Source organism: Eleginops maclovinus, chromosome 12 (genome assembly GCF_036324505.1).
Source record: "Eleginops maclovinus isolate JMC-PN-2008 ecotype Puerto Natales chromosome 12, JC_Emac_rtc_rv5, whole genome shotgun sequence".
In the NCBI taxonomy this organism is placed as follows: Eukaryota; Metazoa; Chordata; class Actinopteri; order Perciformes; family Eleginopidae; genus Eleginops; species Eleginops maclovinus.
In genome coordinates, this window is record NC_086360.1 from 24,754,782 (window position 1) to 24,777,156 (window position 22,375).

A 22,375-nucleotide genomic window follows, 5' to 3' on the forward strand; every position below is an offset into this window, starting at 1 on the left:
GATGAAGGAGTAGGAGGAAGATGAGTGACTTAAATGGACCATGACAGAGGGATATGGTGGGAGGAAATGAGACAAGAAGTGAGAGAAGGAAAACAAAAGTGGTCTGAATGGAGAGCAAATGTGAAAATGAGGCACAGGGAAAAATTTGAGCTAAACACGGAGAGAGGAATTCCTTTAGTGATCACCGACAGGGCAGTTTATCAGTTTAAAGTTTAATGAAAAGCTGAACTTATTTCCCTCTTTTTAATCTGCTGTCGCTGTCACGCTAAATGTGGGGCGTATGGTTTATCCCGGCAAGTAATAATAACAGGTCTAAATATTTATTGCTCCGATTCCCACAGAGAAAAGCCTTAGTAGAGCTTTGTCAGATCTGAAATGCGACCATTGTTATTGTCTGTAAGGACCGCAGAAGATGCTCTGGAAACGGGACAGTGATGGACGTCAAAGTGGTCATTTGTGTAGGTCCACTTTTTTTTTTTAGAGGGTTGAGATTTTTGGGACAAATTAGAGTGGTAACGAATAAAAATCTAAACATTTTCTGGGAACATTTTGCAAACCAAATGTGATGTAAAAAGACTAGGGATTAAGGAATTGAGTCAAAAATGATTTGAAACTTTCATCACAAACATAAAAATGGACTAAGATAGTTATAAAAAGTGGTCCTAATAAAAAATCACAGTTATTTTACAGTGATTTGCGAGTTTTCAATATATCGCCCAATGTTGTTCAATATGCATGTTGTCATTCAGATGCAATCGACACTACAGAGCTACCACCTACAGACCAAACAATGCTGGACAAATTGTAAAATCTGGTATCATAACAAACCGAAAACGGCATCTTACGGCCGTAACATGATCTGTCTGTGTCTGTGTACCCCGGAAATTAGGACCTAAGGACACATACAAAATTGCAAACAACAAGGACATTTAGTCCCTTCTATACTTATTATAACAGAATACATGGTAGGGGGTTTTGCCTACCCTATGAGCCTGTAAAATCCCATGCCACATACAAGCTTCAATGCTCGCAGTAAACCCACTGTGTGAAAATGACTGGTTAAAGTGCAAACCCACATGTTTAAATATTGCAAGTCTGGGTTGACATGCAAACCCACATGTTAAAATGTTGCATCATTGGTTCGTGAATAGCATAAAGTGTGATGGTGGATTGGCTCAGATTAGCTGCTGGTGATCGGAGCAGAAAATAAATTAACAGTTCAATATTGTTGTGGTTTAACACATTTTGACCCCCGAGCTTCTCAAATAAACTGTCTGATCATCAGGGAAACATAGGGTGCTTCCCCGATAAAGACTTTACCTTTGGATTGTAAGGCTTTAGAGACCCAGTACGCTCACAGAGCCTCATCACCGTTGTGTGTGGGGGGTCGGCCATGTGTCTCGTACAGTATGAACATGTCGCAGCATCAGCAGAATGTTTGCCTGTTAAATGAAGATGAATGTTTTCCAATCAGCTTGGCTCACTGCAGCGTGAAGAGCAGTTTACTGATCCTCTGTTAAGCTCGTAGCTCAGCGTCTCTGAAGATGTGGGAATCCTCCAACAGATTCCAGCAACACTGAGGAAGATTTCACTGCCTCTTTCGAATCTCGGATCAGTCTTGAATTTGTAAACACTAAATCTCCCTCCTTCTGTTTCCTTTACGCTACACATGCTTCCCTTTTCCTCCTGTCTCACGTTTATCCTACAGATCCTTTCCTTAACATTGCCAATCTTGGGATGACAGACAAAAACCCCCAAGATGGTGTTGGTCAAAATACAATCAGCATTTTCAGATATTTAAGATACAGCATGAACCGAGCACATTGGAAAAGTAATGTAGAACAGATGGTGAGTCTACACCATGAAAAAATATACAAAGCTGTCAACACTTTTGATAAATGTATTCCAGTCAAGTCTTCGCTGTACAACAGGATAAAAACAGATGGGGGAGAAGCTTTGTTTTTTTATTTTTGCTTGCACTTCTTGATGAGTCCATGTTATTGTTGCGATTAAACCCTGCATTGTCCTAAAGCTTAGCCTCCGTATTTTAGAGCCTTTATGAAAACAGGTAGCGCATATCCACAGGGTCACCTTGAGGAATAGGGAGGAAGAATCAGGCATGCAGTGGTGATGCAGGGGGGGGGGGGGGGGGTGTAGCATGCTAGTGGGAGGTTGCTGTTAGATTAGTGATTGCAAGTGGGAAGAAGATATAGTATGTGGAGGTAAGGGTGAGAGAATGGAGGAGAACAGAAACAATAGCAAACGTGTGTGTGTGTGTGTGTGTGTGTGTGTGTGTGTGTGTGTGTGTGTGTGTGTGTGTGTGTGTGTGTGTGTGTGTGTGTGTGTGTGTGTGTGTGTGTGTGTGTGTGTGTGTGTGTGTGTGTGTGTGTGTGTGTGTGTGTGTGTGTGTGTGTGTGTGTGTGTGTGTACACATTTGTAAGGGCACTCTCCATGTTGCTGTAATGATATAAATATGGTGGCGATAATGAACAAGTGGCCAGAACAGGATTTTGTCCCGATTAGCTTAATAATAATAATACATTTTATTTATAGAGCACTTTTCTAAAAACTCAAAGACACTTCATATTAAAAATTCATAAATACAACAGACTTCAAATAGAGTTATTTTAGAGTCACTTCCAGAGACGTATTAAAAAGGATGGGTGGGTTTTCTGCAGCCTTCCCCCTTTAACTCTCTTGCTGCAATTTCTTTAGTCCATTCAGAGGTGAATGTCATGTAACTTAGCTCTAATATACAAACGTTGATATCTCCTCTCTCTGTGACCAGTGGCAGCACTAGGCTGGTGTCGGCCAAATTTAGCACAACTGTGTCAAAGTGCCCTAGCTAACATATTTGTGTGATGCTAAATATGGCTGTTAGCTGTGTAAATATGTAATGTTAGCAAAACTTAATCTAAATACTGTAGGCCAAGCAGGAAGAGTATACCATTTCATACTATCGGCATAACGTTTGTTACATAATTATGTGTTATAGAGCCTTTTTGTCACTGTTAGATCACACACAAGTCAAATCCATCTCTTAAACACACATACAAATACATCAATACACTCCGTTAGATCACTATATTGCATTTGTGTTCAGCAGATCACACAATACACACTGCACTGTCCTTGTGTCCTCGTTCATGAAGTCCAAAATCAATACCCTCACAGCCAGTGCACTCCTATACCTCCTGGAGAAAGACCTTTTAATTACACAGGCTGACACTGACCACCGCAGCTCACATACACACGGTTATACCTCACTGCATTGCTCCTATCGACTTCGCTCAACTCCAACTTGATACCAGAATGTTTTTTATTTTATTTTATACCGTGGATAGTACCCTCTCAGTAGGTATGGAGCTGATCGAGTTGGTAACTTGGCTACTTACTTATTTAAAAATGGGGGTTTTAGAGAATATCCTATGTCACCATGGGTGTCTGAAGAGAACTGGACACAGCTTTGGAGGCGGGCCTTGTTTATTCCTATGAAAGGGACTCCTGGATCATTGGATCGGGGTCTTGAGCTCACAGAGCATGCACAATGGACTTCTCCTTATGTCCTTTCTCAAATCCGTTCATTGACATCTGGTCTTGGCACAGTCAAATGAATCAATTAAAATAACTCTGGATTAGGCTTTTAGCGTATTTTGCAACTTGTAGGACTTATGGTTTGTACTGGGATGTCTTGTTAGCTCAACTCTGCTGATTTACAGACGTTTCTTAAATGGGAACAAATATTTTTGGGCCTAAATGACATCTGGGACACTGATGTTGTAGTATCGCAGTTTGGCCACTACGAAAATGCTCACTTCCAGAGGAAGCATTTTTTTGTGTGTTGTGCTTGTGACAAACAAAATCAAAAAAACTAAGAGCATAATGTACCATAGAGTGCAAAGTCTGCATTTGATTATCCCCTTGACAGTAATTGCATTTGCATTAGATGACCCAGGTCTAAGGCGTTTCATGATGTCACACTCCTCATTACTCTCTCTGGGAGGAGCCGTCATGTCATCAGCATGTGGTGTGCAATTGATGAATGAGCCAAATAATACAAACTCTATATCATCGAAGTGAATTAGATTAGTCTTTTTGGATTTAGATTGCAACGGAGTAGATGTAGAGAGAGGAGGGATAGCCTAGAACATTGCAGCACAGCCTGAGGGAAAGCAGCAGCGGCAGCAAAGACCGCAGATTCCTGGAGCTCCATGAAATGAAGCTATTTAGCGGGGGGAGATGGAAAGGGAGATGGGCTGCAGGGAGGAGAGGGAGGAGATGGATGGGTGGATGGAAGGATTAGAGGAATGGCTCGTCAGGAATTCAGAACACGCATGCTCCCCGTACACGACTCCCCACAAGGTGCCCTTCACGCATGCACGTGGTTGAGCATGTCAGCCCACACACACGGGTCATGTGTACACGCGTTGCTATATTTGAGAGAGGAGAAATAATCCAGAAAAACTGTCCCATTTCTCAGACTTCCCTCTCAGCGGACTTTGGCTTTCATCCATTAGTTTATCTAGCACAGGTCATAAAAAATGCAGCTGAAAGGCGTGTTAGACGACACAGACGAATCCAGAGATCGTACAACATGGAGAGAAACAAAGCTAAATAAAAGACCTTTGGTAAATAGACAGACTTCTTGGTGAATCCGGTCATTCCCCTTCCTACAAGTTGTACAGTATTTGAGAATTGTGTCATGTTCTCTGAGGAAGAGAAACAGTGCATTGCATCAGAGCCTCCCCCTCCTCTCCTCTCCTCCCGCACCTCAGCGTTTTCAGTGAAGCTGTTTGATCCAGCTTCGTCTCAAAATGTGACCAAGTTCTTAATCCTTCATTCAATACATCCAAAAACACAACAAATAATCCAGTTAACTTCCAAACTGATTGGAAAATGATTGCTTCTTTCTCTCACTCCGTCCCTCTCTCTCAGATAACGGTTTTCCGGATGGGATCAGAGGGCCATCAGGACATTGACCTTGCCATCCTCACTGCATTACTCAAAGGTGGGTGTGTGTGTGCATCTATGTGTGTGTGCTGGAGCATGAATAAGTGGATCCACTTCTACAGTCGCACTCAAAGGTTGTTTGGAAGCTTCTGTACATTAAAGGAGGATATCACTCCAGAAAGCAATCCTCTCACTGTCCCAGTTTAAGTTTATCTCAAAGCATACAAGTGTGTTTTCACTACGGCGGTTCATAGCGCCGGAATACAAATGTAACATCTGTGCTTATTTTGTTCTCTTTTAAAGCTTCATCAAGCAATTAGTGATCACCTTGGGGCAGGAACACTCCACAGCTTACTTGCATTAGGATTTGATGATATAATATCGTGTGCTTTCTTAGAGTTTTAGTTGAAAAATGGTCAGGAGATTGGATCTTCTTCTCACTGCCTGTCCAAGTGTAAGTGCAGTATTAACTGGCTTGGTCCACTAACTCCTGGCTCTTGTTGCCACGTAAATACTCTGGCACATAACCACCCGTCCACTTCAAATGTTGGTGCTTTTTGGCAGATTTTTGCCCACATAATTAGTGCACAGCCATCCTCTCACCCAGTGTGTACTATTTTGTGTATTTCACAAAATATCGAACCGTTACTTCAAACGTGAGGACGTTTTCGTAGCCTAACAGCTATTCAAGCCATTCAAGCCTTCAGTGAGTTCAGTTTCCTACTTTATATGCTAATGAATCCCTGATATCCCGACAACACCTGATAATCAATTAGAATGAACACAGCTGCTCATTAACCTTGTGGCCAGAGAGGTAATTACAGAAAGACTCTTACAGTCACCAATGAAGCTAATTTAAAGTTGGTGTTTCAATTGAATATCTCAAATTAATTCCCCTTGAGGTCAATAATCACTTTTGATAGGCACACATGACATTACTGTACACTCAGCTATTGTTCCTCTAATGCTTACAGATGGTCAGCATCCCAATGAGTATGCTTAGTATTTCTACACACAGTACGCAGGTTATGTCATACAACCGTCAGGGGGCATTTCAATAGTTGCAGAAAAGCACGCAGAGATTTAAAGGCCCAGATTGATATTGGTTTTTCCCCTCTCGTAATTCTCACGTCACTACATATAATAATGAATCTGTCAGTGCAAAAAACAGCGCATACTAAAAGCATGACGCAGGCATCAATATAAAGAGAAATATACAGCTGGAAGAAACTGTAATAAAAATAATATGCATTTACCAATAGGCGAGGGATTGGACCGTATTGAGGGCCAACATAGCAAATAAACACACTTCTACACACACAAGCGCACACACAGAACCAATATTCAATTATTCCGATTGGTTTGTCAATAGTTGGTATGGATTCAAGGAATATGACGCAAACAACGCCCACTTGCTCTGCCTCAAACCTTTACATGTGAACACTTGAGGTACACACTAGAGCACACACAAATGATTGACTACGTCAGAAATCATTCGTAAGAGGAACATGTTGCTCCATAGATACTAAACAAGCGGGTTTTGGACAGAGAAACCTGTTCTACATCGTTTATGTGTCGCAGTCAAGATGAAGGATTCCTGTGGACGATCCATCGCCTCCTGATGTTTGTCTCGGACGCTTGCTCTCTTGCACTATAACTTTCCCCATGCATCACTCATGTGTTCTGTCAACTCTGATGCTACATTTTTCATTTCTGCGCACCTTTTTAAACACTTTTCCATTCAACGCATTGCACATTTTGATAGGAATGGCATGTAGATGATTGTGGGGTTTGAAATGAAAGAAAGACTGGACAAATAATGAAAAAGGAAATCATAGAAGTGAAAGGATGACAGGCGAACACTTCGAAAACGGTGCAAGATGATTGCTTTATGGTAAACAGTCTGAGGGTCATTTTACATTCAGGTCTCATTCTGCGGCTGAGTGAATGAGAAGGCTTTTAGTGTAAAATAAAAATCAGTCACATCCTGCCCGAGAGCTTTTTTAAAACAATGGATTAGATCCTGCGCTGAAGAACTAAGCTTCTGCCTGAAGCTCAACAAGCACAGTCGAGGGGAGAACAGAGCAAGAACCAGAATAAAAAAGTCTGTGAGCCTGTGTGAGAAACAGAGATTTAGAGAAGACCCATAGAGGAATCTGCTGCTAAAGACACATGGTGTAACAGAGGGGAGTTTAGAGTAATTGATGGTCTGCCTCTGAAGTAGTCAATATCCTGAAGATTTGCTCCATAAAGTCAGTTTGCGGCAGCTCCCTGCAGGCAGACTGAGTGAAACCACGGGGCCTTTGATAAAGCAAGGCCAGCCTGCCCTTTAATATACACGCATCTCCACTAAAGCTCTTATTAGGAGGCTCTGTGTGCCATTAGCCGGGCTCCGTCTGAACTCACACCATTAAGCTCCTGTAATGCTGCACAGGCCTTTAAGACAGAGTGATGATACTTCTGTGCTTATTACAAATAACCCAGACTTGTCTACACATATAATAATAAAAATAGTACTTCATGTTAAAGTGGATTTCTCAAAAAGCTAGGCTGTAACTCCTCTGTGTGCAGATCAATCATTAATGGGAACAGGAGACTGTGTAGTGATAGATCTCCCCGGGTCAGATGAGTCAAACAAGTACTACTAATACTTTATTGTAGCATATCCAAGCAAAGCTATTTTGTATTGGATTAGATCAGTTTTGAATGATATGTTTACCTTTCTGCCTTTTTGGGTGCCTTTGGCTAACAATAATCGTCTTCTACCTGCAGGATATGCAAACATAATCACAGGAAAACAAGTACACATCTTTTAAAGGAGGAAAACAAAGTGCATTATGAGTGCCTATCTGTCCTTTCCCAAACAGCAATGACATGAAGCAAAGCTGTCACAGTGACGAGAGAAGGAGGCTTTTTTCAGCTCTGCCGTCCGACACTCTTTCTTTCTTTGTTTCCTTATTTGTCAGCGTGCCCTTGGATCTTTTTTGTGCTTGCCTCTACATCATCCAGTGTTACATTAGGCAAATGACAGCCGTCCAGAATTGTCTTTGGCTGTGTGTGTGTGTGTGTGTGTGTGTGTGTGTGTGTGTGTGTGTGTGTGTGTGTGTGTGTGTGTGTGTGTGTGTGTGTGTGTGTGTGTGTGTGTGTGTGTGTGTGTGTGTGTGTGTGTGTGTGTGTGTGTGTGTGTGTGTGTGTGTGTGTGTGTGTGTGTGTGCTGTAGCTCCTCTTCTTCATGACGTCGTGTTGAGGTTACAGGAGGACACTGTAAATACACGATCACAGGGAGTCCAAGGAACACAGTTGTATTCCAGATTCGGTGCAGAGCGTCATAATTAGTGATACATCAAACCCCTAGCTGTCGTTCTCCGATGGGACGACGTCTTCTTTTCTGCAGTCAAACAGACTAATATTAATGTGAGTGTATGGAAGAGTCCACACCACAACTATAACGCTAATGACAGTGGTGAACAATATCTTTGGGATCACTGTCAGACTGATTTGAATGACAGAAATGAGTGACAGCCGATCAAAATCTGACTACAAAGATGGATTTGTTCCACATGAGGGGCAGACTCAGTAAAATGGTCTTTGAACTTATTTTCTGTCAAAAATAAAGTATATTTTTTTCTAAAATGACCCTCATCCCTCTCCTGTTGCTGAAAGACACACACCATGAAAGCAGTGTGGCACGGTGGCAGCTATTTTTGAACAGTTTCCTTACTATTTATATCCTGATCTTAAGTGATTTCTTTCTGCAAACAGACAGGTCATAAATCACCGTTCTTGGGGCACAGCTGGAGCACCACTGTTTAGAGATCAGAGCGTTGTTGTTCCTCCGTGTCGAAGAAGCTCACATCTTTACATTTATATTTATGGTTATCATGCCTGGTGTGGATGGCCCTCAGGGTGTGTGTGCAATGGTATACATCACAGCTGGTTTGTGGTGCTGATGGTTTCTCCATGGGAAAGCTTGTTTGATGAGCTGCTGCTGGTTTATGTCCTACGGTGGTAACTGTACGAGCGTAATCCTGTTCATGTTTTGTATTGTGTATTATTCCATCTTGAACACAGACACATTATACTACTGTTTAACATGTGCTATCCATTGCTTTCTCTCAGTTAATATAAACTTGTATCCCTTCCTATGTATTATATAACAAAAGTATAAGCATCCAGGAGGAGAAATGCGAAATAAAACACAGAAAGATAATAGAAAAATAAGGAGTAAGCACAAAGCTTAATCAACAGTCAAAGAAAACAACTATCAGAGATGGAGGGAGTAGAAATATGTGGGTCTTAAAATACATTACAAGTAAAGTGCGTTCACACTTTAGTAGAAATACGGAGTGTATTATCAGCACAATGTACTCAAAGTTTTAAAGGTAAAAGTACCCACTGTGCATAATGGCTCTTCTGAAAGTTTTATATTATTATGGAATATCATATTTCTGTGTGTTTAGCATATACAAATACATGTAGGATCTTTGAAATGATGTAGTTTGATTATGTTAAGCCAATTTCAACATTTCCTTTAGGAGTACAATATGTCATCCTATATCAAATATAATGTATTTTATATTAAAAAGTAAAAATTATGACATTATTTCATTATTTCCATCTAAAAAGTAGTGGAGTACAAGTGCAAAGTAGCAAAAAACTGAAATACTCAAGGAATGTAATGAACAACACACTTCTGATTGGTTTTTGTATCTGGATCTTGGATTTAGGAAACCTCAAATATTGTGTATCCTCTCTCAGGTGCCAACGCCTCGGCCCCTGACCAGCTGAGTTTGGCTCTGGCTTGGAACAGAGTGGACATCGCCCGCAGTCAGATCTTCATCTACGGACAGCAGTGGCCTGTAAGAAAGAAACTGTGCAATCCAAAATATGCACACTGCAGCAGAAATGTTGTTTATGCTAACAGGGCACAGACGCTGATAATGAAAGTCCATATGAATTGCTTCACACAGAAATACCTTCAAAAATGAAAAGAAGGATACCTTAAACCAGATTAAAGGGTTCCTTCATCTTGTGCTGTAAAGGCAATTTGGATGCAGAAGGCTGCTGGAATCAGTGGTGGGTGAAAAGTCATTGACTTACAAATGGTTGCAAATAAAAATCCAATAGTGGTGCGGTTCTCTGCGTACGTAATTGACAAGTATGCATTCATTGCAGTTTTCCGTGTATACAGATAAACTGCTAATTGCCACCCAGGAGACAAATACAGTGTTGTGAACTGGATGCAATTTAAGTTCTGAGCAAATTAAACTTTACTTTGGATGTTTGGCCTTTGGAATACACACATGAGTATTACAATTATCCAAATGTAGTGTCTTGTTAGTAACCTTGTTGTAGCTGGTGGTGCTCAATCCTTGTTCATATCATATTTTGGTGGTTTGTATGGAGTGGTTTCTTTATGGTGTTGTCAGTAAATGTTTTCTCCGCCCCGTCTGCATTAGATCGGTTCCCTGGAGCAGGCGATGCTGGATGCCTTAGTTCTGGACAGAGTGGACTTTGTCAAGCTGCTGATTGAAAATGGAGTCAGTATGCATCGCTTCCTCACGCTTTCCCGTCTGGAGGAGCTCTACAACACGGTAACAACAAATGCAAAATAAGTGATGTTATTTTTTTGCAACACGGCAGGAAACAGCCCTGGTGCTCGAAGTGAATATTATAGAAGGCAGGGTCAGTTTCGTCCTAGGGAACTGCAGATTCTGTCAGTGATTGTAATAATATCTTTATGTGTTTGTTTGTTTTCCACAGAGACACGGGCCGTCCAACACGCTGTACCACCTGGTCAGAGATGTCAAAAAGGTAAGACCATCTCCGCCGTCCCTTCAGCTCTGTGGCTGCCCAGGCTCACTGTCCGGGAATGTTGGCTTGAATGTGTAATACCAAAGGAGACACATTTGACCACATAGAGCTTTAGTTGCTTGTTTTTTTTGTGTTGTGTGTATTGGCATTGATTAGTGTGTGTACATATTGGTAGCCCTAGATGCTGGTACTGCACATAGAGGCTGGCTTCCCTCTTTCAGCTGGAGCTGCGGGCTGCAGTGGCTGTGTAGAGCTGTGCACGACTCTCATGCCTCTCATGACCGTTCAGTAATTTACTCTGTGCTTTCTCTGAGGGACACACCGCCATGGTAACAAACATTTGGTGTATTAATCGCTGCTTTACCTACAGACGTTGAGTTTGAGGCCACAGTGGAACTGCTGTGAGGCTGAGAGGGAAGACAAACACTCACAATTTATTGATTACATTTTTATTTGTACTGTCAACAACGCCTTAAGGTGTGTTCTCTCCAATATGCCGTATTTACTGATTCAATAACAAGGGACATTGCTCATTCCCCTACATCAGGAGTGTCCAAACTACGGCCCGGGGGCCAAATGCGGCCTGTGATCCATTTTGAATGGAGCTAATTCTAAAAGTGTATATCACATGGCCCACCTGAAACTTGTGTTTGTCTTATATTGTGAACATATATTACACGGTATTCATGTGTTAATAAACACACTTCAAATCTTAGTTGATAAAAAAGCCCAACAACTTATTTCCATAACAAGCTTTAAATACATCCTTCCTGTTTCCCTTTATTACAGGCAATCCGAGGCTTCTGTTTAGGAGCTGTCGGCTAAATAAATGAAACCCTACAGAACAGCTGTGATGTAGGCTGTTTATTTTCTAAAACCATATTTAAGTAACAAGAATAATTTACCAACATTAGATTGATTTTGATAACTTATAACTTAACTTATGAGGCAATTTACCTCACCTCTAGTGGGGGGCCCAGCCCTTTGTGTGTTTTTCTGTATGTTGCCCTCAGTGAAAACGTTTGGACACCCCTGCCCTACATAAAAAAGACTTGTGCAACATGTGGTATTTACGGTACATGTTTAAGATGATGAAATAGTCCTCTCTCTAAAGATTCTGAATTTACGGAAACACTATAAGCTTTTTTTCTTGCACATCTCCTCCAGCATCTCAATGATAACCGCAATAAAAGACAGCATCCTATAATTTAACATTCAGCACGTGTCTGCACCCCAATTAGGAGTGATCTCACTGTCGAGAGATGATTGAGAGGTCAGCGATACCGTCATTAGCCCTGATAGGTGTTCATTAATGTAACCGTTATTGATTGCCACATGCGTCCCGTGAGGTTGCTAAAGAGTCTGAGTGTTGTAATCACTCCTCCTTCACCTCCTCCGTCTCTAAACACGAGTCTGATCTCTGATTTTATTCCAAAATACCTCACCTCACACACATGCAAAACACACACCGTAGTGCATGTTACAACATCCCCCATCTTATTGGACAGCTGAGTGTAATTGCCATAGTGTGGCTGAGTGTTTGTGTATTGTTGTTGTCTCATAGTAGGATGCTAATTAGATCTAACTGCGTTAAGTCACCATGTCATCGCTGCTCTCTTTCTTTCTCATTCCTCTCTGTGGATTGTGTGGTCACACACTGTTGGCAGGTTTTACTTTGATTCAGCTGCAGATGTTGAGCCAGCAACAGCTGTAAGGGCCGGTGGGACGCTCTCAGGTTTAATCTAGTTCATTCATTAGATGGTGTGAAAGCTGAGTCAGAAAGCAGAGAGTCACGGAGATTGGCTTGTGTGGACTACAGCTGCCAAAAGCAGAAATTGGTTTTCCTACAGAGTAAATGAACAATGCTGCTGTGTGGCAAAAGGTCAGAAGCAATACACCTCAGACATCAGGAACGGTTAGAGGTAGATCCAAACAGGAGGGAATTACTTCCTAGATTTCTGTGCTAATTGAAAGTAGAGATGAGTCTGAATTATTGTTGATTTGTGTTGTAGGTTAACTGCTTACTATTCAGACTGCAGGTCACAGGAACACCGACTTAATGTGTATTACTGTCACGGTTCAGTTAAGAGAATCCAAAGGCAGGAGGCAAGGCAGGCAGGTTGAATGAGCAAAAAGGCAAGCTTAATTAAAACAAAGCTGCTACCAAAACAGGCTGCCAACGAAAATAAAGGGAGCAGGCAAATACACAAACAAAGATAAAATACTAAAACTAAGACAAATACAGACAGGGACACGAGCCACAAGCACAGACGACCTTACAAATAAATGAAGGCAAGCACAAGGAGTAAATACCCCGAGGACTTGTTATCAAATGAAGCAGAGATGAGATAAAAACACAGACAGTAAAGAGACACAGGCAGGATGAGGTAGGTTTATTTATATTGCACATGTCAAACACAAATGCAATTCAAAGTGCATTACCACACAGAACAAAGGATATATAAGACATAACATTTCATAAACATCACCTGAGGCGAGTGGCTGTCAAAATAAAATAGGAAATAAACTACTTAGAATTCTTCTTCTTCTTCTTCTTCTTCTTCTTCTCCTTCTCCTTCTCCTTCTTCTTCTCCTTCTCCTTCTCCTTCTCCTTCTCCTTCTCCTTCTCCTTCTTCTTCTTCTTCTCCTTCTCCTTCTCCTTCTCCTTCTCCTTCTCCTTCTCCTTCTTCTTCTTCTCCTTCTCCTTCTCCTTCTTCTTCTTCTTCTTCTTCTACTTCTCCTTCTCCTTCTTCTCCTTCTTCTTTTTCTTCTTCTTAATAAAATAAATAAAGCTTCAGCACCCTTGGCTGTCAGAGGGGATTCACACAAGGTGTAAACAAACACTTTTTAACCTCACTACCTCAGGGACCTGAGAGGGAGCTCGGCTGACCGTACACTGGTGCTTTTGATCTATATAAATCAGCAGGAGGAGGAGGTGAAGCTTTGTGGTATCACTTTGAACAGACAAACAGTATCTGCGGCTCCCTTTACTTCAAAGTGCATCAGATGGCCTACAGGGGTTAGGGAGGCTTTACCGCCACTGAAATTGGGTCTTTGGGTACAAGGACAGGATAGGGATAAGAAGGACAGGGAGGATTTCTAGGATCTGATCGTGAAGGTGTGCAGATGATATTAAGGAAGGTGTGCAAAGTAATTGTTTTACCTCAAAGGCCCGGGTCACATTGGGGGACAGGATAATTAGTGCAGGATGTGGGGTTGATGTTGAGGGCAGGAGGAGGAGGAGCAGCGAGAGTTTACAGAGACATCGTCCTCACGAGGGACGCACTTTCTGTTTCAATAACGAATGTAGCCTCTAGCGCTAATAGCTGTCTGTCTATCTATCCATGCTACTTCCCCTCTCTTCTAGGCTAATGAGATATTTCCACTTTCTCTTTCTTTTACTTTTCTTCAAGACTGCATCGAACCTCGCTGAGAAGATCTCGTTATTTCCATAAGTGCAAATAATGACAAATGGTTAAAAAACGATTCGATCTTTCTAATTGTCCTCAGACATTTTGTCCTCTTTATGAACATCATTGCACCAGAGTTTTAATTTAATTCTAATTATTAGTTACCTATTCTGGCTTTCACCTGAAACAGTAAACTTCTTTTAGTTTCAACCAATTACGAGATCAGAGGAATGGCTTCAATTTTTTTAAACTTAAACCGAGAACCACAAAGTTTCTAGGAATTCAAAATATAAAAACATAGAATCAAAGCAAGAGATGATGGAAGAAAGAGATCTTGCCCGAGAGTTTCTGTGTCTTATTTCCCCTGCTCTTGCTCACTGACATTGTGTGTTCTTTCCAAGCGAGAATATCCAGGGTTCAGTTGGATCTACTTCAAGGTGAATCAGATAATCATGTTTTTATTTCATAGCCAAAAAACACTTAGATATGGATTTTGTGAAGTGAGTGTGTATGCTGTGTACTCCTTTATCAATCAGGTGCCGCGGGTTGTTGCCTGTTAACACCGTCTGGTTTTTCTAGGGAAACCTGCCCCCGGACTACCGCATCAGCCTCATCGACATCGGACTGGTGATTGAATACCTCATGGGCGGAGCTTATCGCTGTAACTACACCAGGAAGAGATTCAGAACTCTGTACCACAACCTCTTTGGACCCAAGCGGGTGAGTCACCAACATTAAATGTATTTCAACACTAATGTTTGGGAATTTTTCATGTAATTAAATAATAATATGGATCAAATTATATAATCGATTACAATTTGTCACAAAGTGTATAAAAAGGGGTTCTATTATGCTCATTTTAAGGTTCATATTTCATGAAATAATGATCAAAAACGTTTTCTATTTCTGATACTACTCCTATTTTCACCCTCTGTCTGAAACCAGAGCCTAGTCTGCTCTGATTGGTTATCTCTGTTGTGATTGGTCATCGCTTAGATGTCCCGCCCCTTACGCTAATTACTTGCAATCAGTTGGAGCGCAAGCCAATAGAAGTGGGAGTGTTACGTAGTGACGTCACTATATAAACAAAGGAGTTCAATGAAGGCGTTTCAGGCAGGAGGGGAGTGTGTCGGATAGAAACTCCCTCTGTTGGGAACGTTGGGATTTTAGCCTTTTGCAGACCATTTACATGCACTAAAACCTATAAAACACACTACAGGAAAAAATGAGGAAGAACCCAAAAAGCGTAACAGGGCCCCTTTAAGGACACTCTTTGAATTGCTGTTCTAAGAAGTAAATTATCATGTTCATGTAAGTTGTGAAATTAATGAATGAGCAGGAAAATTATTTATTTTCAGCCTTTGGAAGTGTGATCCTTGATCTTTAAATAAGTATTGACAGAAACGTGTGGACTACAGCTTCATTTGTGTTGTTTTTATACTGCAAGTTGATCCTTTCTTTCACTAGAAGAGAAACCTTCATACATATCGGGAACATGTTTTACTGAAAGAGCAAATCATCTTTATATCTCAGGCCAGTAGACAACATCCATAAAAATGGTGATGTTAGGGGATTTATAGCCAATAAATCCCCACAAATCAGCAGAGGTCAAACGTAAGAGTCCTCCTCCTGTTATTCTACATTTCCTCATCAAGTAAACACAGGCTCTTATTAGCTTGATGCAACAAATCATCCATGTATAGCAGCGGCTTTTCATCATGTGCCGCCGTATCCCCAATGATATACACGCTTCATTCCAACTACAGAAACTCGTCCCACTGATGAGCACACCCCATGTGCTGTAGTGTTTGACAGTTGTGTGTTTTACACCACACACACACACACTGCACATCATATGGTCTATGTTCATAGCCCTCTCATTCTGCCTCAATTCCTCACACGCTGCCACAGGTGTGATGAAAATAGAAGCACACACAGCTGAGTCTGAAGCCCCATATTTCGGCTCGTCGGTGCACCTTTGTTTTTGTATGTATGAGTATGTGTGTGTGAGTCTTCATGTGCCTGTTTATCTCAGTGTGTGTCTGCCATGGCAGCCACAAAGCAGCTGGAAAGACAGAGATAAAGCCAAAGCAGGGAATCGGGACAGAGACTGAGCAAAGAGGCAAAATGAGAGAGAGAGTGAGAGTGAGAGAAGGAGAGATGAAGAGTCAGTTCCAATTTAACTGTCTAGATGAAATGAACGTGCAATCACATGGCCACGTGCGCACACACACACACACACACACACACACACACACACACACACACACACACACACACACACACACACACACACACACACACACACACACACACACACACACACGTTAAGGAAGAACAAAGCCTTGAAATAGATGCAGATATCGAAAATCCCCACAGGAGACCCAAGCTATTTTTACCAACTCAGATGATGGCTCATGAATGCATAATTCATACATGCCCTGCTTAAATACAGATACACAGTACTGTACCGAATGCACAAAGGCACTCTGCTTTACAACATGCGTACACGCAACCAAACGAGATGGTTGCTGTGTGTTTAGTTTACTTTAAATCGCAACATTTTTGTTCAGTTTTAGAGAAAAACCATTGAAGCGAAAGTGACTGACTTACCATATCAAAGAATATTTCTGGTCTCATGTGAGCGACTCTGTCTGTCAGCCTGTGTTATGTTGTGCTTATAGAGTAAAAATACTCTATAAAATACATTCGACAAGGTCTTGTTCTGCTTGCTTATATTGTTGTTGCTTTTCTAGCCCAAAGCCCTGAAACTGCTGGGGATGGAGGTGAGTGTTGCTCTCATCGTGATTTTGTTTTTTCAGTCATTCCCTTCAGTGTTCCTCTCCCTCGTTCACTTTTCTCTCTTATGACGTCCTGAGTGTAAAGTACGAATATTTCTAGTGTTTGCTGTGTACCTTGCAGTCTCTGAAAGGAAGACCTTGAGGCGTATTTAATACATTTTCTGGCAATCTGTATACACATTTGAGCCAGCTTTTCGTTTCATAACATATTCATACTTTCCCTTACCTTACATTTATTTCTATTAATGGGAAACAATGCTCAACATTATCAGCAGACAGTATAGATATATATATATATTCAGCCCAGTTACATTATACTGAATAGGTAATGACTGACCTAACTGGATTACATAATATATGGTTTGTGTACTCGCATGTATCCATGGTGTACACACCAGGAAGAGTCAACATCATAAAGCTTTTATCACAGCATGTGTCTCCAGTTTTCTCCGAGGTATTCATATCTAATGTGCATGGCTGTCCATCCCTTTGTACGCCTGCCTGTTTGAAATCGTTCTCCCTGTAATGGTGTGTGTTCTCTCTTTGCTTTGTGTCCGACAAAGTCTTAACCTCAGTGCCTTTCTCTCTTCTGCTAATCCAGTCTATCTATCGTTTAATCACAACCTGGTCCCAGTGACCATACCTTTATGGTGCTCTAAATCATTTCTGCTTTTTCATAAATGTTGTGTCGCTTTCTATTATTACTGTGTAATTTACTGCCGTGCTATTATCATATCCAGATAATCTGTTTTAAAGCAGGCAGCAATAATAGAAGCACTGAAGACTATTTCTCAGGTCTCTGTGATGGATTAACTGTCAGTAGTCCTCAACGGTAAAAATGTGAAATTATTGGGGATCAATGCCGCCCTGCTGACATCCATTCAGACACTAACTGGCAGTGTCAGTTCCTCCAGAGACAGGGAGTCAGCCTGGAGACACAGAGGACCTCACCCCTGGGCGAGTTATTTTTTATATTCAAAAGGAAGGATTAAAAAAGAGACAAACCCAATGAGAAGATATCATTGAATAGACGGCGCCTGTTATGTGTATTTCATGATAAGCCCTTTGTCCTTCCACCTGTGTCCTCCAAAGTCTGCTTGTGCTTTCAACTAACTTTCATCATGTGAAGGGTTAGCCAAATTGGAAATACAGTGGGGAAATGTTAGCTTTTAGACATTGCTACAATCCAGATCCATAGATTTGTAATTCAGAACACAAGCTTTCAACCTCTTACATCGTCCTGGGAATAATTACAATCCATAACAAGTCGCACAAAAAAGTCCTACACCTCCATAGCTGTCTCCTTTTCCTCCCCCCCTACTCACTTGCCATGGATATCCCTCAGGATGACATGCCTATCCGCAGAGGTCGCCAGAAGACGACGCGTAAGCGCGAGGAGGAAGTTGACATTGATTTGGACGACCCCGAAATCAACCACTTCCCTTTTCCTTTCCATGAGCTCATGGTCTGGGCCGTGCTTATGAAACGTCAGAAGATGGCGCTGTTCTTTTGGCAGCATGGGGAAGAGGCCATGGCCAAGGCCTTGGTAGCCTGTAAGCTTTGTAAGGCCATGGCACACGAAGCCTCCGAGAACGACATGGTGGACGACATTTCTCAGGAACTAAACCACAACTCCAGGTGGGTGACACAACGCAGACATCCATCCCTCGTGATATTTCCACACATTGATTGATTGATGGGACATTGAGTGGTGGGACTAGACGGTCCAAATCCACACTCTGGGCAGATACACACAAACACACTAAGATGCCGTCCTCCCTGCAAACTGACCTGTTTCAGACTGCTCCAGGCTCCCATAGGATGTTAGTGACATAGATACAGAAATCTGATGACTTGCATCTTTGTTAGTTAAGGATTTGCATTTGAGATTATGGTAATTACAGATCAAATCGCAGAACTATAGGAATGTTAATTAGGAGGACATCTTGCACATGCTGCAAATTAAGCACTCCAACCAGAACCTCCACACAAATAAGTTACTTTGAAATGTTCCATCGGAGGAACCAAATGCAGGATTTTGAGAATGGAATGGATAAGAAAAGCTTTATTGAATCGGTTCCAGGTGGTGAAGCTGAATGTGTGGCATGTCTGAGAGAGACAGAGGGGAAGATGGGAGCTGGTGGCGGGTGAAGTGTGGCAGAGCATGGGAGATGGCTGGATGTGATGTGGCTGAGCAACAGGCGGGAGAGCTGGGTTTAGAGATTAACCAAAAGATAGAACTAGGGTTACAGATTGTAACCCTAGTTCTATCAGAACAAGCAGAACCCTTTACTGGACTCAGGACGAGCTTATCAGAATATGAGCGGACCACACAGTATATACGGAGCCAAGCCGCTGACCGTTATCCTATACCTTTTCAGCGGGCAAAATAACTTTATTAGAAAATAACACTCATACAGGGGCAACAGGGCATACATTTGAACGCCCTGTCTCATCAAAAAATCGACCCGCAAGGTTCTGAAGCGCCGACTCCATCATTGGAGAAGGCTGTTCAGTTGGCAAGTCCCCAATCACTGAAGAATAATAGGATTACACACAGTGACATAGGAGCCATATATCATGTGTGGTCCGCATATATTCATGCTGGCTTGTCATGATTGCAGGCTACGTCCATGCAAATTTTAATTGGCAACATGTGGCGTGATTGGTAAAGAGTATAACCCATAGAGTCCATTATAGATGAGATTTACTTGAGTACAAAATTCAAGAGGCCTGAGACGGGAACTACGACGTGGGCTGAAACAACAATCAGGCAATGAATGGATGAAGCACCATGGCTAATAAACTGCAGAGTAGATGAGTAGAGGGTTTGCTCGAGTGCGTCCTGGAGATGGTGTGTAGGCTGGACAGCAATCAAGCAAGAGAGATTAGAGACGCCCACATCACGACTGGGGCTGTGTTTGGAATCGCATACTAACCAACCAGAAGAGCTGCATGTACAGGACACACTTAGCATACTTAAATGCCGACCAATACATTGCTTCCTAGATTGCACAATGTCAAACATTTGAAGCCAGGCTTAATCCTCTTAATATGTCAATTTATTAAGTATGTTTTGGGCAGGAAATTAACCATTTAGTTTATCCAATTTAAGGCATTTAGATCTCTGCTGCCTTGTTTTGGTGAGTGCATCATGATTACTGCTTCAGTATGAACCATCTGCTGGTAATGGTACACTTAATCGTTCATTTAGGAGTCAGTATGCATTACATACTGTATGTAGGAGGCGTTACTATGCGATTTCATACACACACACACACACACACACACACACACACACACGCAGACCGAGGGAAGCATGGGAGACACAAGGGAAAGGGAAAACAGGAAATAACTAGAAGCAGGGCTTTGACACACTTACACACAGCTTCAACCTTAAAGCTGGCACACTTTGAGTTTACGTTCCACTTTCCACAGAGAATTAGGCTGGCTTCGTTCGAAGAGCTCATTTAAATACGTGCATTTTTGAATGATCATGCATGAATTTCCATTCTGAGTTTATGTAGAAGCTCAAGGGATATTTGCGTGAACCTGGGAAAAGTTTGATGTTTGGAAATACCCACGGTACATGTAGTTAAACCAGATATGATTGTAATATTCCCCTTTTTATGTTTCATGATATATCTTATATGACACTTGAAAAGCCCTTAATTAAAACAGAAAGGTATCGTTCTTTCATTTTCACGGCCTTGTTTTAAACATTCAGTGATACAGGACTGTTTGCTCTCCAGTGGGGGGGGGGGGGGGGCGGGGTGTCTGTGTCTCTGTAGGAGAACGTTCTATTCGAAGGCTAAGATAGGTTGAAAGTTGATATTGGACATGTGTTGGCTATTGTACAGTTGAATACATACAATTCTAATATATTTTGGTCTCATTTCTTGAAGAACAATTGTATTTAGTCATGGTATTTTAACTTTGAAATCTGCACGGCATTTCTCATTAGCATTCAACACACATACACCCCTTTAACTTGGATGAAAAGATGCTGACATAATTAACAGTTAGAATGTGTGCTCTCTTTGCTCTAACCATGGGTCTGCATCTACTGAAGAAAAGAGTCATGCTTTTCATGTCAGGCCTTGAACATGCCCTCTGTATATTACAGACGTATCTGTGTGTGAGTGTGTGAACAAGTGTTTGAATGCAAATCTCATGTCCTCCAGAGTACAGCCAGATAGTCAGTGATCCCTTAACAAGTTCAATTACATTTTAAATGTTTGAACAAAGCGTGTCACTGTCTGTGTTCATGTCTCACTGTACCTGTGTATGTGCTGCCTATCATTTCCCAGAGAGTTTGGCCAGCTGGCGGTGGAACTCCTAGACCAGTCGTACAAACAGGACGAGCAGATGGCTATGAAGCTCCTGACGTACGAGCTGAAGAACTGGAGCAACGCCACCTGCCTGCAGCTGGCGGTAGCGGCCAAACACCGAGATTTCATCGCTCACACCTGCAGTCAGATGCTGCTGACCGACATGTGGATGGGACGCCTGCGCATGCGCAAAAACTCAGGCCTGAAGGTAACAGAAATGGGCCAGATGTTTGGGATAACCTGTGGGTAAAGACATGTTTATGTACATCACATAAATTGTCTGTACACTTCCCAGAGAGTATAGACTTTGGTGTGAGAGAGTTGTATTGGAATGCTTAAATCCCCTGTGGTTGAAAAGTTTGTAATGAGAAACCCTCTCATCTCCTTGAGAATAATGATGGGGTGGCCCAAATCAATCCTATGAATCTGCTGAGTAGCTTACAGAGAAGTGGAGAGCGGTTGTGCATGATGACTACTAGGTGTGATGTGTGGAAATATAGGGGATCAGTTACTTGCTGATTACCTTCCTGTAGAAAATGTATCAAAATTGTAAGTTGCTTAGGAAATAATATGCCTTTATTAGAAGCAGTATTATCTTGACTTTAAATATATAAGTGCGTATCATAGACTCTACACAACTAGTGGACTTTATCACCGTGCTGTCCACATTTGGTTTGTGGAATAAGGTTTTGAAGCCTCAGTTTTGGAATTTTGACTAACCATCTTGCTTATTTTGAACCAGAAGTGACATGATAAATGTCACTTCTGGCTCAAAGTACAAACAAATGCTTAAAAATATTTGTTCAAGCTGTGATAGGGTTAAGTTTCTAACACACAAAAATTAAACGTGGCACCAACCTGTCAATTTAAATGTAGGCACCCACTAAAATATTTATCGTCTAAATAACTAAACATGTATATCAAACTGTTTTGAGTAAAACTTAAAACTATCAATTGAGACCAGAAACATATCCGGATTTTTTTTACCAACGTATTAAATCAAGTGTTAAGCCGGCTCATTTTCTTATAGACCTCTATACAATCCGACATCTTTTTTCAACCAGAGGAG

General features: G+C 41.6%; 1 protein-coding gene across 1 annotated transcript in view; it reads left to right on the top strand.

Annotated features, from left to right (window-relative positions):
- The window catches only part of trpm3 (transient receptor potential cation channel, subfamily M, member 3), a 113,441-nt gene that overhangs the window by 73,081 nt on the left and 17,985 nt on the right, over positions 1–22,375 (top strand). The window contains 8 exon segments of the mRNA XM_063897667.1: positions 4,936–5,008; positions 9,709–9,809; positions 10,410–10,544; positions 10,714–10,764; positions 14,754–14,894; positions 16,931–16,960; positions 18,321–18,613; positions 21,286–21,514. Coding sequence (XP_063753737.1) covers positions 4,936–5,008; positions 9,709–9,809; positions 10,410–10,544; positions 10,714–10,764; positions 14,754–14,894; positions 16,931–16,960; positions 18,321–18,613; positions 21,286–21,514 — 1,053 coding nt within the window.